Genomic DNA, 15309 nt, shown 5'->3' on the forward strand with positions numbered 1-15309 from the left:
AAAAGTCATCCTCAATTACATGGCAAGTTTGTGTCCAGCCTGGGCTAGACTCAAAATCAAAAAAGGCTCTGAAGGCCAAATGCTACACAGCCTTGGACCATGTTTCATTTGTTTTGCCAGGATCAGTACTCAGGACAGAGTCCCTACTACTTCTGCACCAGACATTATTAGCCTTAGACCGTATTTGATATGGGACAGTCAGAAAGCCTGGGAATAGAGCTCAGTTGGTGTCTGAGGACGTACAATGCCCTGGACTCCAAAATGTATTATATTCTGAACACAGAAATAGAAAAGACTGAGGCTAAAGTGGCCCTGGGTACCTCAAGAATCTAGGCTCTAAATGAAAAATGAGGAGAGTGTTCTCACTGTTACCACTGACAGGTCCATAACTTGGTTAAGGCCTTTTCACCTTATGCTCTGCTCAAAGAATGATGCAAAACACGTCAGAGCACACACAACACAGAGCCTATGGGAGAGGACAAGAACAGCCAATGAGATAACAGATGGCTTCTATCCCAATTATTCAGAGTTCAGTGGAAGGGTGTCACTTGCTTCTAATCCTGACAAGAATCTAGCCTTGGAGGTTGAGCCTGTGTCTTAAGCATAAGCACACTGTCCAATAAAACATTTTTATTCTGTACAATATATATGTGTATTTAAATATATATACATATATATATATATGCAGAGAATCTTCAACAAATCCCTGAGTTCACGGGAACCCAGGATGCTAACAAAGGTAAGGAGGAGTCCATGCCTAGAACAGGAAATAGGACATCCTTCCCTTTCCTCCTGGTTCCCGGCAACAGAGGGAAGGGGTGGTCACTACAAAATACTAAAACAAGAAAATTTTAGGTTAAGAGCAGGGTTGGGGATGAGGACCCCAGGATGCACAAACTGCATTAGGTCCTGTGGCTACCACACTATTTGATGTAGCACGGAAGCCAGCATAACTGGGGGGGGGGGAGAAACTGACATGCAGCTGGCCTTTGGTGGGCCAAGTCTTAGCCTGGCAACCCCACGCCTGAGCCAGCACCACAAATAGCACCAAGTGGGGCCTATGACAGGAGGGTCTGGGGAAATGGCCCTTGAGAGAAGGAAACGGAGCAGGAATATGCATCAGGATCAACACAGGGTAGGAGCACAGTCGTTCACGGTCTCTGTGCCATCTCTTCAGTCCCTGGGTCCACCGGATGGCTAGGAGCACTGTCTGTTATCCATAGTCAGGTAGAGATAGGTAACTTACGTGGCCTTGAGAAGAGGTATAAAAAAGAAGTGCTGTCAAGGTCCACCCCAGTTGTTGACAATTCCTGAAGTGCAGAGACCACACTGGTGAGTCATGCCCAGTCCTGATGGTGAGCCAAGATGGCTATGTTCTGCTCCCTCCAGTAGACAAGACTGTGCAGCTGCCAGGCTTAATGAACCAACCAGGGGGCACACGGCTGCTGAGCACTGCCTGAAGTGTCTTCTCCCTCAGGCCTGCCCACCCTGGCCACACCAAACTTGACACCTCTCCAGAAGTGTGGCAGGCAGCAGTGGCAGCAGACATTCCTCTCCCTAGCCTATTAACACACAGAGCCGCCAACAGTGGGCAGCATGGCCGGAAGTCACCTTATGTATTGTAGGAACAGCAGTAGAGCTGTTTTGAGGACTCAGAAGCCCATGCTGGCCTGGGCTTCTCCTGCTGCGATGGCTTGTACATCCGTGACATGACCGATGCCCTTGGTAACACCCTCCCGGAACAGCAGTTTGGCGCCCACCTTCAGGTATTCTGGGTGTTTCAGGAAACGGAAACGTACCACTGCCTTCTCCCCTGTCCGCAGCTTGTCCTTCAGGAGAAAAGTGGTCACGGCCCTGGCGAGTGCCTCCCATCCCATTCTGTCAACCTTGACTCTTGACCTGTGAGGCCCCCAGGCGGGCTGCTTCCCACCCTAGGGGAGCTTTGCTCCCTCTATGTGATCAGGGGATCTCAGCAGGTCTGATGTTAGGCTTTCCTCCTGTATGGAGTCAGAATACAGACTTTCCCTGAAGAAAGGGAGCGTGGCTGGGTCCCTCTCACCTTTGCATGGATCTTTTCCACCACTGCTGTCTGACGTACGTTGCCCACGTGTACTGTCACCTGGAATCCCCGCCGGAAAGTGGTGGCATGGAACAGTAGGACTATCTCTGCCTCGAACACGGAGCAAATGGTGGGGTTCATCTCAGGGCTTACCATCACCATGCCCTGGGGAGGAATAGGCCCAGGTTCACGAAGGGCAAACCTCATGTTAGACTCTTTCTAGTCACTCTGTACCCTTTAGAACTCCCAGATTCCCTTTTCTTCCACACACCTCCTAAGAAAGGCCTGGGAGAGGAGGGCACTATGGGAATTTAAGGACCTGTGTTTTGACCATCCCAAGCCCTTTCAGTAGTCTATATAACAGGCCTACACTACTGAGGTAGAGACCATGCTTCCTTGAGTTTCTGCATCTTCGCTCAGTAGCCAGTCTTCCAGATGCTTCTTGTGTTCCCTTTCCACCCACTTGTCCACCTCACCTTGCGCAGCAGTGCACGGTCAAAGTCTCCAAGGGCTAGCGTAGCCGCCTGGCCAGCTCGAAGCACACGGCAGGCAGAGCGGTTGCGCTGGATGCTGCAAACTCTCAGCTCCAAGAAGCAGCCGTCATCTGTCGGGCCCACCACCAGCTGGTCCCCCTCACGGCAGATGCCACTGCAGCCCAGACAGCAGGTGGCAGTGTCAGCATAGGTCCCTCTGACTTCTTCGCCAAGGTCACTCAAAACACTCCTGCCCTTCTGGGCTTATGTCCCTTGAATTGGGGCAAAGGAGCCCAAATTCCAGCTTGGAAGTAGGGAGGTGACTGTGTTTTCCAGCCTAGCATTCAGATTCTGAAGGCCAGCAGTAACGGCTGGCAGAGGCATACCTGTGGTTTGGCTAACACCACGTCCCTAAAGGAACAGTTCTACCCTTAGGTTTCACCCTGTGGTTCATTAAGAGTCTCTTCCTCATTTCCCTGCTTTGAGACATCAGCTGAATGCAGTTTCTCCCTACAGCCCCAAGACCCATATGCCCTAGGGGCCTGGAGCAGCAGTATCCATTTCAGCCCTCGTAAGCCAGGAGTGCTGAGCTTCCTCCGGCTCTGAGTGGGAGGCAAACAAGTGCATCTCGTGGATTAGCACAGTTCAACCCCAGGGGCTCCTTCATGCAAGGGGTCTCCAGTAACAAGTGAAACAAGTGAGGGCTGGGCAGACTGGGTAGCAAAGAAGCAGTCACCTGGATAGTGTCCCTCCAACCACGGTCCCCACCTCTGGGACTGTGTAGATCTCATCCACCTAGAGCCAAAGAAAACTGTCAGTGTCCTGCCCCCAGGCTTGCCCCCAACCTTTATAAATGTGCTCAGCCTGTCAGAAGCTGGGCCTACCCACCACGCCCCCACCCTACCCCACCCCCGCCTTCTGTTTGTCGGACCAACCACCTGGAATTCTGTCAGCTGCTGCATGAGTTCCTCCTGCTCTTTGCTGTTGGTGAGTGGCGGCAGGATATTCAGGAAGACTTTAAGAAGGTCCAGACTCTCTCCGGACACACTGGACAGTGTAAATATAGGGGTGACACTGTGGAGAGACAAATGCATGGATGAAACAGTCTTGACGGGAAGCAGTAGCCAGAGGCCCACCCAGGAAAAAGTGAGCAGAGAGCCCCTTTCTGACTGTGAGCAAGCCAGGGAAAATGGACAGCTAATGTCTTGAAGGTTCCAGGCATCAACAAAGCCCAGGTTAGCTCCCTCCCACAATCCCAAACTAAGAAAAGCCAAGAACTAAACTATAGTGGGCCTGGCCCTAGACATGGGGCACTACGCTCCTGGACCCTGAGGTAGCCTTCCCTGTCCACTAAGGCTTTAGGGTGAGAGGCAGGCTCACTTGGGTGACTGGGCAAACTGCTGGGCAGCAGTGACAGCATCATCCTCAGAGGTGACCAGCATGGGGACCTTGTGGCAGCCAGGCTGCTTGAGGACCCGCTCCAGCTGGCGTACTGTCCTCTCCACTGTGGTCTTAGCACACAGGTCCACTTTACTGACCACGATGAAGAAGGGCACTTTCAGGGCCAAGGCCAGCCCCAGATGTTCCCGTGTGGTGCCAGCTGCCTCACAGAAAGGAGGCAGGTGGCAGGAGAGAGAATTTGGGAGGAAGGAAAAGGAAGAGTTGGTGCTGCTCCCAGCTCTGAGGGGGCTCAGGCAGGAGAGTCAGCTCCTCCCTTTGCCCTGCCTGCCCTCTGCTCAGTGTTGCGTACCGATTCCAGTGTTGGCACTGACGAGGAGCAGGGCACAGTCGGGGCAGTAGGAGGTGAGGCCAAAGATGGTGGTGTGCAGGTATTTATGGTGGCCCGCCAGGTCGATGAAGGTGATCATCTTGGAGCTGCTCTCGCAGATCTCTTCTGCAGTCCGTGAGTCGCTGTAATTCACCACCTAGCCCAGGGCCAGGGCGCTCAGTGTCCCTGTGCACCTCCCCAACCCTTCAGGAGTCATCAGGCCCTAGTCTAGTCCTAGGGAGTCCCCATCTTGTAACCTTTAGCCCATTTTCTATTTAACTCCGTGGATTCTCACTTGGCTTTTTAGAGGGAGAGAGGTGTTCACAGTGCCCTCAGGCGGCTCCAAAAGGTCTCCACACCCCGCCCCTGCCTCAGTCCTTCACCTCCACCAGCCCTCAAGAGCCTGGCCCGCTGGGTCCCGCCGAGCCCCGCTGAGCCCATGCACCTCTCCCTTGCTGTTAAAGCCCAGGATCTCAAAGCTGATGCTGGAGGTTCGTCCAGACTGAATCTCATGCAGGTGGCGGAAAAGGTTGAGTCGGGCCCGGCCCCGCCCGTTGTCTAGCTCTCCTTGGGTCAGGACTCCAAGCAAGGTTGACTTCCCGGAGTCCACATTCCCTAGGACGGCCACACGGAGATCGAGGAACTGGGAAGGAATTGGCAGAGGTGAGGTCTCCAGCACTTTGCCTCGCACTGGAGGTGGAAGGTGCCGATGCCCCCTGAAGAGCCCTCAGGACCCCAGGACAGTGAAAAGCTAACAGCAGAGCCTTCAATGGGAGTGAGGGCTCCAGGTGTCTTCCTGTGCTCACCTGTTGGTTGTCGGGGACCTTTCGGACAAGCACCTCCGTGATCTTCCGGGGCATGTCGCTGTCATAATCCACCTCTCGCTCCCGAAGAACAGTGATGTCTGCCCCAACCCTGTCACAGAGAAGCCACAGCTGCCATATTTCACATGACTAGCTCTGGACCACAGAGCTCCTGACAACCTGCTCTACTTCATACCACCTTGCAATCTACGCTTCCCCGGCCCCACCCCTTCTGCTGCCATCACTGCTTTTGAAACAAGCATCTTCAATCAAGGGGAGTGGGGAGCCCAGGCACAGTGGGGAGAGGAGAGCAATGACTGGACTCCTTTTGGACCTGGCTGGCTAGGTATGCATGAGCCCTCCCTAAGGCTGGGGGAGGGGAGGAGGAAGCATACTTCTCTGCCATCCGGTGCAGGGTCTTGAGGGAAGCCCGCATCTCCTCCTCAGCCAGCCCCACCAGCAGCCCATTGTCCTCTACCCCAATCTGGTAGACAGCCTCACCGCGTCCCTCCTGGAGCCGCCACTTCATTTGCGTCACCAAGTGCTCAAAGCGGTACTGAGATGGGTTCACCAGCTTCAGCTTAGGACAGATGTGGTACCATGAGACGAAGAAATCAGGGTTGTTCCTCCCAAACCTCAGATGTGGTCCCTTCCTGTCCTGCTATGATAACCAGCAACTGTGTCCACTTACAACCCTTGCCCTCCGTGGCATGAAGAGTTGGCTCAGTCATTAGTTAGGAATGCATAGTGCTCTCACAGAGGACCCAAGTTCGGTTCCCAGCACTCAGGTCAGACAGCTGACAACTTCCTTAAGAGTCAGCTTCAGGGAAATCGGACACCCTACTCTGGCCTCTAAAGGGACCTGTACTCAAAAGCACATACTTAAAAATTAAGTTTTATCCTGGCAGTGGGAGGTACATGTCTTTAATCCCAGCACTTGGGAGGCAGAGGCAGGTGGATCTCTGTGAATTTGAGGCCAACCTGGTCTAAGGAGTGAGTTCCAAGACAGTCAAGACTACAGGGAAAGCCTGTCTATCACCACCACCCCAATTAAAAATCTTAAACCAACCAACCCTTCCCCCAGTCACACTAGCAGCGATTCTTTCCCGACACAGAGGCTTCAGAGAGCTCCCCATGATACCACGCAGCATGAAGCTGCATCGTGAAGTTGGAGGGACGTAAGAGAAATCACCTCACACTGACAGGGCAGCTACTCCATTCCCTTCTCCTCCCCAACGCAAGACTCACTTTGTATTCGATGTTTCCATCTTCAGCCTGAAAAGAAACAGGACGCAGTTACCATACCTGTCCACACCCAATCCCTACTTCCCTGCAATTCCCAAGGACCTCGGACATTTAAAGCAGGTGTATGTGTGGCACCTGCTAGTGCTGAATCTGCCCAGAGGCAGTGGAAGACAGAGCCTACTAAGCTCCAGTGTGGCCTCTGAGGAAAGGCCGGTAAAGGCACAGCAAACCACCCATTTATCTAAGAACAGAATCCCAAATCTTAGCATTGTCCTTCCTAGACACAAGACCACCTCTCTGCCCCCACCCTCCAACAGCCTAAAGCATCTGCTTGGTCTGGGCTTTTGGTTTTGGTTTCTTTTTCTGTATCCAGATTGTTGAGGCCTTTCTTTTCTTCTTCTTTTTTTTTTTCTGGAGCTGGGGACTGAACCCAGGGCCTTGCGCTTCCTAGGCAAGCGCTCTACCACTGAGCTAAATCCCCAACCCCTGTTGAGGCCTTTCTTTTGACACCCATCCGGCACACAGGACTTCCTTCTTGCCCCTCCCCCTCAGCTGATGCCATCAAGTGTAAGAGGGCTACAGTGACTCTGGAACAGAGCCAGAGCATGAACTCAGCACTGGTCACTACAAACGCCCTGTAAGATAAGAGGCCCAGGTAAGAGAGGAGCAGCACTCCAAAGCTGGGAGTTACCCAAACAAACCAGGAAACTTAAGGGACAGACTCCACAAAGTGGCTTTTATCCTCTTCTCATGCCTCAGTTGAGGTGAAACCAGGAAACCATCATATAACCTCTTCGCGCAGAAGCCACCGTTTGGGCCGTGCGCCACACACACCTGCCCTGCACCATCCTCCACCCCCTGGACAAAAGGTTATGAGATTAATTAATGTAACAGTAGTCTGCCTGCGTTTCCTCCTCTCTGGCCATTTTATTTTCCTCTTGGTTATCATGAGGTTTTAAAGTCCTCATAAGTGTCCTTATCCATAATGTCAACCGCACCAGGGAACCTGTGGGAGCTCTTTTTCCATCAACATAGAAACCTTTTTACTCTTTTGCTGGAGGTGAATATTAGGATAGCTGACTCTAAAGATGGTAGAATCAGGATCTAGGCCAATGGTTCTCAAAGTGTGGTTCTAGGACCGCAACATTAGGTTGTAAGAAATGCCAAATTATCACCTCACCTGCTGATCGGAATTCTATAAACAGGAACAACAACCTGTACCGCTGTGGTACATAGAAGTCAATCACTGACTGAAGCCCTTCCCACCTTGGGTTCTTCATCTTTGTTTTCCGAAACAAAGTTTCTCTCTCTGTAGCCCTGGCTGTCCTGTAATTTGCTTCTTAGACCAGGCTGGCCTTGAACTCAGAGATCCCCCTGCCTCTGACTGCCAAGTGATGGGATTTAAAGGCAAGCCCACTACCGCACAACTGGGTTCTACTATTTTAAGAGGAAGGAAAGTAGTCTTCTCTACCTTAAGGACTCTCAAGAGTGGGTTCATGGGGACTCTGCACAGGACAAGGAAAGGGCAGAGGGCTATGTCTAACTGATCTCTGGTTTTGTGTGTGGGTACTGAAGGGTAGGAAAGGAACACATTGCTCTTGTCCCAGCTACTCCCCTTCTCCCTGTGGATCAAGTTTAGAAAAGCGTTGGTTACTCTGCCCTCTTTTCCCAGTACAGTGTTCCTTCCCCACTACCAGCATAAGTAAGGGTTCAGACATCCTCGGCTCTTCCCAGGGGGAAAGGATCCCCCGTTCCCACTTATCCAAAGGTGATGGAGGTGAAAGGGGCAGTCCCTCCCCGAGGTCCTGACACTGAAAAAGATCGTCCAGCCTTGACGTTCCCGCTTTGTAAGGGTCCTGGAACAGGAAGAGGGGTTCTCTTTCCCAGTCCTTCCTCCCTGGTGTCTTGACACCGGAAAGGGGGATTAATTGTCTCTCTCCCGCCTCCTTGGGAGTCTTGGGGACCGGAAGGAGTAGTTCCCCACGGCTCAGACACTTTTCAGGTGCTCACCTCTGGGGGCAGGTACGGAGGGTTGTTGGCTTTACCTCCTCTGTTCCTTCCGTTCTTCTTCTTCCCCTTTGGGCCCCCGCAACTGCTGCTACCGCCAGCCCCCCGAGCTTTGAGGTTTCCGCCCATGGCCGGGCCTCCTCCGGGTCGGCAGCAGCCGCCGAACAGTTCCGATACTCGCGAGTCCATCCGCCGCTGCCACCAGCCCCCCGCCCGACCCCTCCCCCCCGCCACTGCCACCGCCCCTACAGCCACCGCCGCGTCGGGCCAGCCGGAGGAGAGCGGGGTGTGGCCCAGTGCAGGCCACGCCCCTGCCTCCCTGGCCCTCCTAGTCGCGTCAGAACAAGCCGCAGGGCATCAAGGGATACCGAGTCCGCGGCTATGATATTTAATGCTAAAGAATGCAAGTTTGAACTACAATTCCCAAGAGTCATCGCTATGCGAGAGCAACAGGTGGCTTCGGGGGCGTAGGCAGCACGCGCGCCTTGAGCGCAAAGACTAAAGGGAGTTGTAGTCTTCATCCAATTTCCCGTACTGCCAGCGGTTTCTTTTCTAGGGGCAGTAGGAAAACCCTGTGGCCTGAGATTAGGGCCAGTCACCGGAGATGAAGGGCTTATATCAGAATTAAACTGGGTTTGACCTCTCGGCGCTGATCAACAACAAGTTAAAATTCGGGGCGGTTGGACCTGACGGACTGCTGGCTCCACCTCTGCCTCAGTTTCTTCCCCGACGGCTGAGTGCTGTCGAGTGAGTCAGGGCAAAAGCTAGGGCGGAGGCAGATGGTAGTTATAGCATAATTAGAGCTGTTATTGTGACGATGATTATATCACCCCTGCACCATAGTCAGTGCTTTATTACTTGACTGGCACAATCCGGGGTTTGGTTTTAGCAGCCCCAGGCACCGCGGTGGCCTGACACGTGTCCAGAACCCATAAACCAGCTGGCTGCCTTAAGGTTTGGAAGATGCCTACAGCAAGTATCTCTCCTCCCCTTTGTTTTGAAGTTTAGCCAATCCCGAAAAACAGAGTTCGGTTTTAAACTTGCCCGGAGGAGGGGCCTGGCCCCTACTTGGGGCGGAGCTGGGTTCCAGTTACGTCAACCACCAGGGGGCGGGGAAAGTGGCCAGGAATAGAAACTAGGGCCCCAGGGAATTGCTGATTCGTCTTTCTAGCCTTCTTGTCTTTCTAGTCTCCTGTCTCTTAGAACTCGCGAAGCGCAGTAACAGTGTTCAGGGCACCAAAGGCGGAGAGTGGAGAAGCAGAATTGCTGGGCGAAGAGTCAGGACGCCAGGGTTCAAATCTCAGCTCCGTGGCTATCTTATGACTCACACACTCACCTCTCTTCACAAACAAGGTGAAGAAATAAAACAGCCTTTGCCTCCAGACTTTTAAAGTTTTCCTCAGTAAGGTAGGAACACCAATACTGTCTTACCTCTGGTGTACTCTGCAGGCATTCAGACCTGGTTGAGTCCATAACTTCTTCACAGTTCCACATTGAAGGAGACGAGTCTATTGAGCATGCAGTTGCTGTCCACATTGGATAATTTCCACACCAGCTATACAGCAAAAGAACCAAACCCTGAAAAGCCTTGCAAGTCAGCCATTTACCTGGGGCTCGGGTGAAGGAAAGCAGGTGTCTTTTCTGAATGCTACCCTGTGTGACTGAGGACAGCTCCAGGCCAGGATTGCCAGGAGAGAAAGTTTTTAGAGTCGGAGACTAGAGAACTCAGTGAGACACCTCAAAGGATGGGAATAGAAAAGAAGAGACACCCCCACCCCCACCCACACCCACGCTTTATCACCACAAACAGCCCTGCCTTCTCAGCAGCCAGAAACTACTGCACTCCACCGATAACTATTTTTAAACTATCCACAGATCTTCCAGCGGTCACACACAATGCCATCCCACCCAATTCGCCTTAATGGATGCCTCCCTTTAAGAAGGGGTGGGGCACGATAGAACCCATTCTTGAACAACCTGGCCTACCTACAGGTACACGTGGTGAGGGCTGGCAGAGGAGCGAAGTCACAGGATGCCTGCCAGGAGACCGGGGACCTGGGGAATGGCGGTGGTATAGGTGACTAGTTTCTTAGACAGGTTGTTTACAAGGTGGCTGCCTATAGGATGTTTATATAGTGTGCTTATATACACATCACATGCAAATAGTTTTCCTGGCTTGTAGTGAGTCACTTGCTTTTGCATCTGGTGCCTTTGTATGAATATGCATTTTGTGATGTCACCTTCGTGTGCTCTGACTTAGAGCAGCCTCCCCTCTGCTTTCTTGGCTGCCTGCCATCCTTAAGCCAACCTCAGTATTTTTTTTTTTTTTTTTAGAAGATTTAGAGAATTTTTACGCTTGGGACTAGCGAGATGGTTCAGTGGTTAAGAGCTCTTGCTGCTCTTCCAGAGGCCCTGAGTTCAGGTCCCAGCACCTAGGTTGGGTGACTTTTCCTTGCTTGTAATTCCAGCTCCGGGGAAACCGGCACCCTCTTCTGCCCTCCGAGAACACCACACTTAGGCCCACAATTCCAATTGCAAACATACACGTAGTATGAAATATATATACATATATATATATATAAATTTACATTTAATCTATGTGCATGTGTGTAAACTATGATGTACATGTGGAGGTCAGAGGGTAATGTGCAGAAATTTATAATTTATCCTGACTTGAATTTGGGTCACCAGACTTGGCAGCAAATGCCTTTACCCTCTAAGCCACCTTCCTGGCCCTGATTTTTGGTTTGGTTTTGTTTCATTTTGTTTTATTTATACTGAACAACTGATACCAGAGCCTCCATGCTCGACATGCACAGACTCTCCCACTGGGCTGTTCTGCTAGCTTCCTGCGGTGATTTTCAGGTGGGTTTGGCGTTTGTTTGTGATAGGGTTTCTCTGTGTAGCCCAAGCTGTCCTGGAACTCACTCTGTAGACTGGGCTGACCCCAAACTCAGAGATCCACCTGCCCCTGCATCCTGGGTGCTGGGATTAAAGGTGTGCACCACCACCGTCCAGCTGATTTTCAGATGTATTTCACACTTACTTCAATTCACTCGAAACAGTCCTTTTGTAGTGTGTGATAAACACTAAGTTTATTTCTTTTTTTAAAAAATCATTCATTTTATGCATATGAGTACACTGTAGCTGTCTTCAGACACACCAGAAGAGGGCATCAGATTCCATTACAGATGGTTGTGAGCCACCATGTGGTTGTCGGGATTTGAACTCAGGACCTCTGGAAGAGCAGTCAGTGCTCTTAACCTCTGAGCCATCTCTCCAGCCCACTAAGTTTATTATAAACTCTTCCCTCTTTCTGTTTCTCAGGCATTCTTCTGTACACCCATATCTCCTGCCCTGTTCTATACTTTTTGAGACAGAGTCTTGCTAAGTTATCCATGTTGGCCTTGAACTTGTGATCCACCTGCCTCAGCCTTCCAGCTAGCTGGGATTACAGGCCTTCACCGTCAGACCTGGGTTTGTCTTGTGTTATTTACTTGGAAAAGCTGCCGCTGTCATATATTAAGGTTTACATATATAGCAACCCTTTTTTTTTTTTTTTGGTTCTTTTTTTTCGGAGCTGGGGACCGAACCCAGGGCCTTGCGCTTCCTAGGCAAGCGCTCTACCACTGAGCTAAATCCCCAACCCCGCAACCCGTTTTTAACTTTTAATTTTTTTTTATTGTAGTGTCAATTTCCCACACAGTGCTTGGACCAAGACTCTCATGTGTTCCAGGCAAGCATTGAACCACTCTAGTTCAGCACTACACTATTTTTCCCCCTTTGACTTTTAGAGATAAGGTTCTTTATGTGGCCCTGGCTGTCCTGGAACTTGATCTGTAGACCAAGCTGTCCTCAAACTCAGAGCTCTGGCTACTTCTGCATCCCAACTGCTGGCATTAATGATGCATGACACTGTGCCTAGCTTCACAGTACTTTTAGTTGCGTATGTATGAGGACGGGTTGTGCACATGAGTACAGTGTCCTCGGAGGCTAACAGAGCATGCCCAATCCCCTGGGGGCTGATTGTGAGCCACTGGGAATGGGTGGTGGGAATCGAACCTGGGACCTCTACATGAGCAGTATGTACTCTTTTTTTTTTTTTTTTTTTTTTTTTTTGGAACTGGGGACAGAACCCAGGGCCTTGCGCTTGCTAGACAAGTGCTCTACCACTAAGCTAAATCCCCAACCCCGAGCAGTATGTACTCTTAACTAGTGAACCACCTCTCCAGCCACCGACCATGGAATTAATTGTCCTGTTACAATACGTCTTGACCTATGGTCCCTACTTCCTGAAACACACTCTAGTCTTGATCTCTATGACCTGGTTCTTGTCTCTCTTTCTTTATACATGTCTCAGACTTCCTCGGTAGCCTACATTGGTTCTCTTTCCCATGAATCCACAAACACTAATGTCTTCAGGGTCCAGCCCACTGTTTTGTATACCCTCCCTAGGCCATCTAATCCCCGTCCATACCGACGAGCCCTTTACAGCTGCCTCTATTCTAAATAGTACTTCTAATAGATCCAAGAAACAGTAAACTCTCCCCATGAGAAGCTGAACTTGTCTTTCCTCCTTACTTCCCCATATGCCTACATCTCATACGTTGTCAATCCTTGGCTGATACAGCTGATCCTATGGGTGCTTGTGGTGGTTTGTATCTGCTCGGCCCAGGGAGTGGCACCATTAGGAGGTGTGACCCTGTTGGAGTAGGTGTGTCACTGTGGGCGTGGGCTTTAAGACCCTCATCCTAGCTGTCTGGAAGTCAGTGTTCTACTAGCAGCCTTCAGATGAAGATGTAAAACTCTCAGCTCCTCTTACATCATGCTTGCCTGCTTCCTGACTTGATGAAAATAGACCGAACCTCTGAATCTGTAAGCCAGCCCCAATTAAATGTTATCCTTATAAGAGCTGCCTTGGTCATGGTGTCTGTTCACAGCAGGAAAACCCTAATACAGCTCTAAAGTCAGAAACCTGATTGCCTTTCCCTCTCTTTCTGTTTTTCTTTTTCTTTTTTTTTTAAACAGACTTAATTCATTTATTTTTCTTGTATAAAAACCCTTATGTGGTAGCCACAGCTGGAGCCTGGGTCCTCTGAACAGAGACTCTGGTGTGGGTTTTCACAAGATGGTCAGTGAATTCCTGATAAGGAGACTTGGTGAACACAGTCTCTTTCCAGAGGTCAGGGGTCAGGTAGCTGTAGGTCTTGGAGATGGCATCAAAGGTGGCCTTGGCAAAGTTGCCCAGGGTGGCAGTGCAGCCCCTGGCTGAAGTGTAGCAGTCATCTATACCGGCCATCATCAGTAGCTTCTTGGGCACAGGAGCAGAGACAATGCCAGTGCCTCTGGGGGCAGGGATGAGACGAACCAGCACAGAGCCACATCGGCCTGTCACCTTGCATGGCACAGTGTGGGGCTTGCCAATCTTGTTCCCCCAGTAGCCTCTCCGCACTGGGACGATCGAAAGCTTGGCCAGGATGATGGCCCCTCGGATGGCAGTGGCTACCTCCTTGGAGCACTTAACACCAAGACCAACGTGGCCATTGTAGTCCCCAATAGCGACAAAGGCCTTGAACCTGGTCCGCTGGCCAGCCCGAGTCTGCTTCTGCACTGGCATGATTTTCAGAACTTCATCCTTTAGAGATGCACCCAGGAAAAAGTCAATAATCTCAGACTCCTTAATGGGCAGGGAGAACAGGTAGATCTCCTCCAAGGACTTGATCTTCATGTCCTTAACCAGGCGGCCCAGCTTAGTGACGGGGATCCACTCCTTGTCTTCAGCTTTACCTCCACGAGCCCCCCGGCCTCGACCACGGCCACGACCGCGGCCCCTAAGGCCGCTGCCGAATCCTCCGCGGAAGCCGCCGCGGCCTCCTAATCCTGGGCCCCCGGGTCCTCCGGGCCCTCCTGCTGCACCGGCATCATCTGCCATTTGGTGTTTTCCCGAAGAAGAAGAAGCTCTGTTTTTCTTTTTTTTTCTTTCTGTCTTTTTCTTCCTTCCTTCCTTCCTTCCTTCCTTCCTTTCTTCTTTCCTTCCTTCCTTTCTTCTTTCCTTCCTTCCTTCCTTCCTTCCTTCCTTCCTTCCTTCCTTCCTTTCTTCCTTCCTTCCTTCCCTTCTGAAACTCTGGGGACTGTGAGCTGATCCCTGAAACCCACATAAGACAGGATCTCCGTATGTATTACAGGCTTGCCTTAGCACCTCCACCCCCACTGTTTCTGCCTCCTAAGTGCTGGCCACTGCCCAGCTCTGCTTGTCTTTTTTTTTTTTTTTTAATATTTATTTATTTATTATATATGAGTACACTGTACCTATCTTAGACACACCAGTAGAGGGCATCAGATCCTGTTACAGATGGTTGTGAGCCACCATGTGGCTGCTGGGATTTGAACTCAGGACCTCTGGAGGAGCGGTCAGTGCTCTTAACTGTTGAGCCATCTCTTCAGCCCTCTGCTTATCTTCTTGATGGCAACTTTCTATTCCTTCTCCCCCTCAAACCCACACTACAATAAATTATATTCATGAGATATGTCTTTTGTTTGTTTTTGTTGTTCCAAGACAGGGTTTCACTGTGTAGCTCTGACTGTCTTGGAATTAGTTTTGTAGACCAGGCTGGCCTTGAGCTCAGAGATCCACCTGTCTCTGCCTCCTCAATGCTGGGATTAAAGGCCTGTGCCACCACCTCCACTGGATGGACATCTTTCTAAATATCTCTAGGGTTCACTTAGATTTCTCACCACCTCCTGGGATGAACCCAAGTTCAAGCTTCTTTGAATATACATTTTGGGGCTGGAGAGCTGGCTCAGCAGTTAAGAGCACTGGCTGCTCTTCCTGAGGTCCTGAGTTCAATTCCCAGCAACCACATGGTGGCTCACAACCATCTGTAATGGGATCCGATGCCCTCTTCTGGTGTGTCTGAGGACAGCTACAGTGTATTCATTTGCATAAAATAAATA

The 15309-nt window shown here is 50.9% G+C and overlaps 1 protein-coding gene and 1 pseudogene across 8 annotated transcripts; both read right to left on the reverse strand.

Annotated features, from left to right (window-relative positions):
• Positions 1-615: 615 nt before the first annotated feature.
• Gtpbp2 (GTP binding protein 2) lies at positions 616-10489 on the reverse strand. Of its 8 annotated transcripts, none has more exons than XM_006244543.5 (13): positions 10346-10489; positions 9787-9910; positions 6352-6378; positions 5499-5683; positions 5107-5215; positions 4746-4943; positions 4283-4457; positions 3913-4132; positions 3471-3606; positions 3269-3327; positions 2536-2707; positions 2060-2224; positions 616-1829 (listed from the first exon to the last, which is right to left on the reverse strand). In XM_006244543.5, exons 2-13 carry the CDS (start codon positions 9889-9891, stop codon positions 1653-1655), a joined length of 1728 nt encoding a protein of 575 aa, XP_006244605.1. In that variant the 5' UTR covers positions 9892-9910; positions 10346-10489; the 3' UTR covers positions 616-1652. The 8 variants fall into 8 exon arrangements, 7 of the variants coding, with proteins under 7 accessions (XP_006244605.1, XP_063123430.1, NP_001013243.2 ...); XM_063267360.1 differs by having other exon boundaries at positions 10342-10489; NM_001013225.2 differs by lacking the exons at positions 9787-9910; positions 10346-10489 and adding an exon at positions 8359-8653.
• Rps2-ps6 (ribosomal protein S2, pseudogene 6) lies at positions 13379-14301 on the reverse strand (annotated as a pseudogene).

This window comes from Rattus norvegicus, chromosome 9 (genome assembly GCF_036323735.1).
Source record: "Rattus norvegicus strain BN/NHsdMcwi chromosome 9, GRCr8, whole genome shotgun sequence".
Lineage (NCBI taxonomy): Eukaryota > Metazoa > Chordata > Mammalia > Rodentia > Muridae > Rattus > Rattus norvegicus.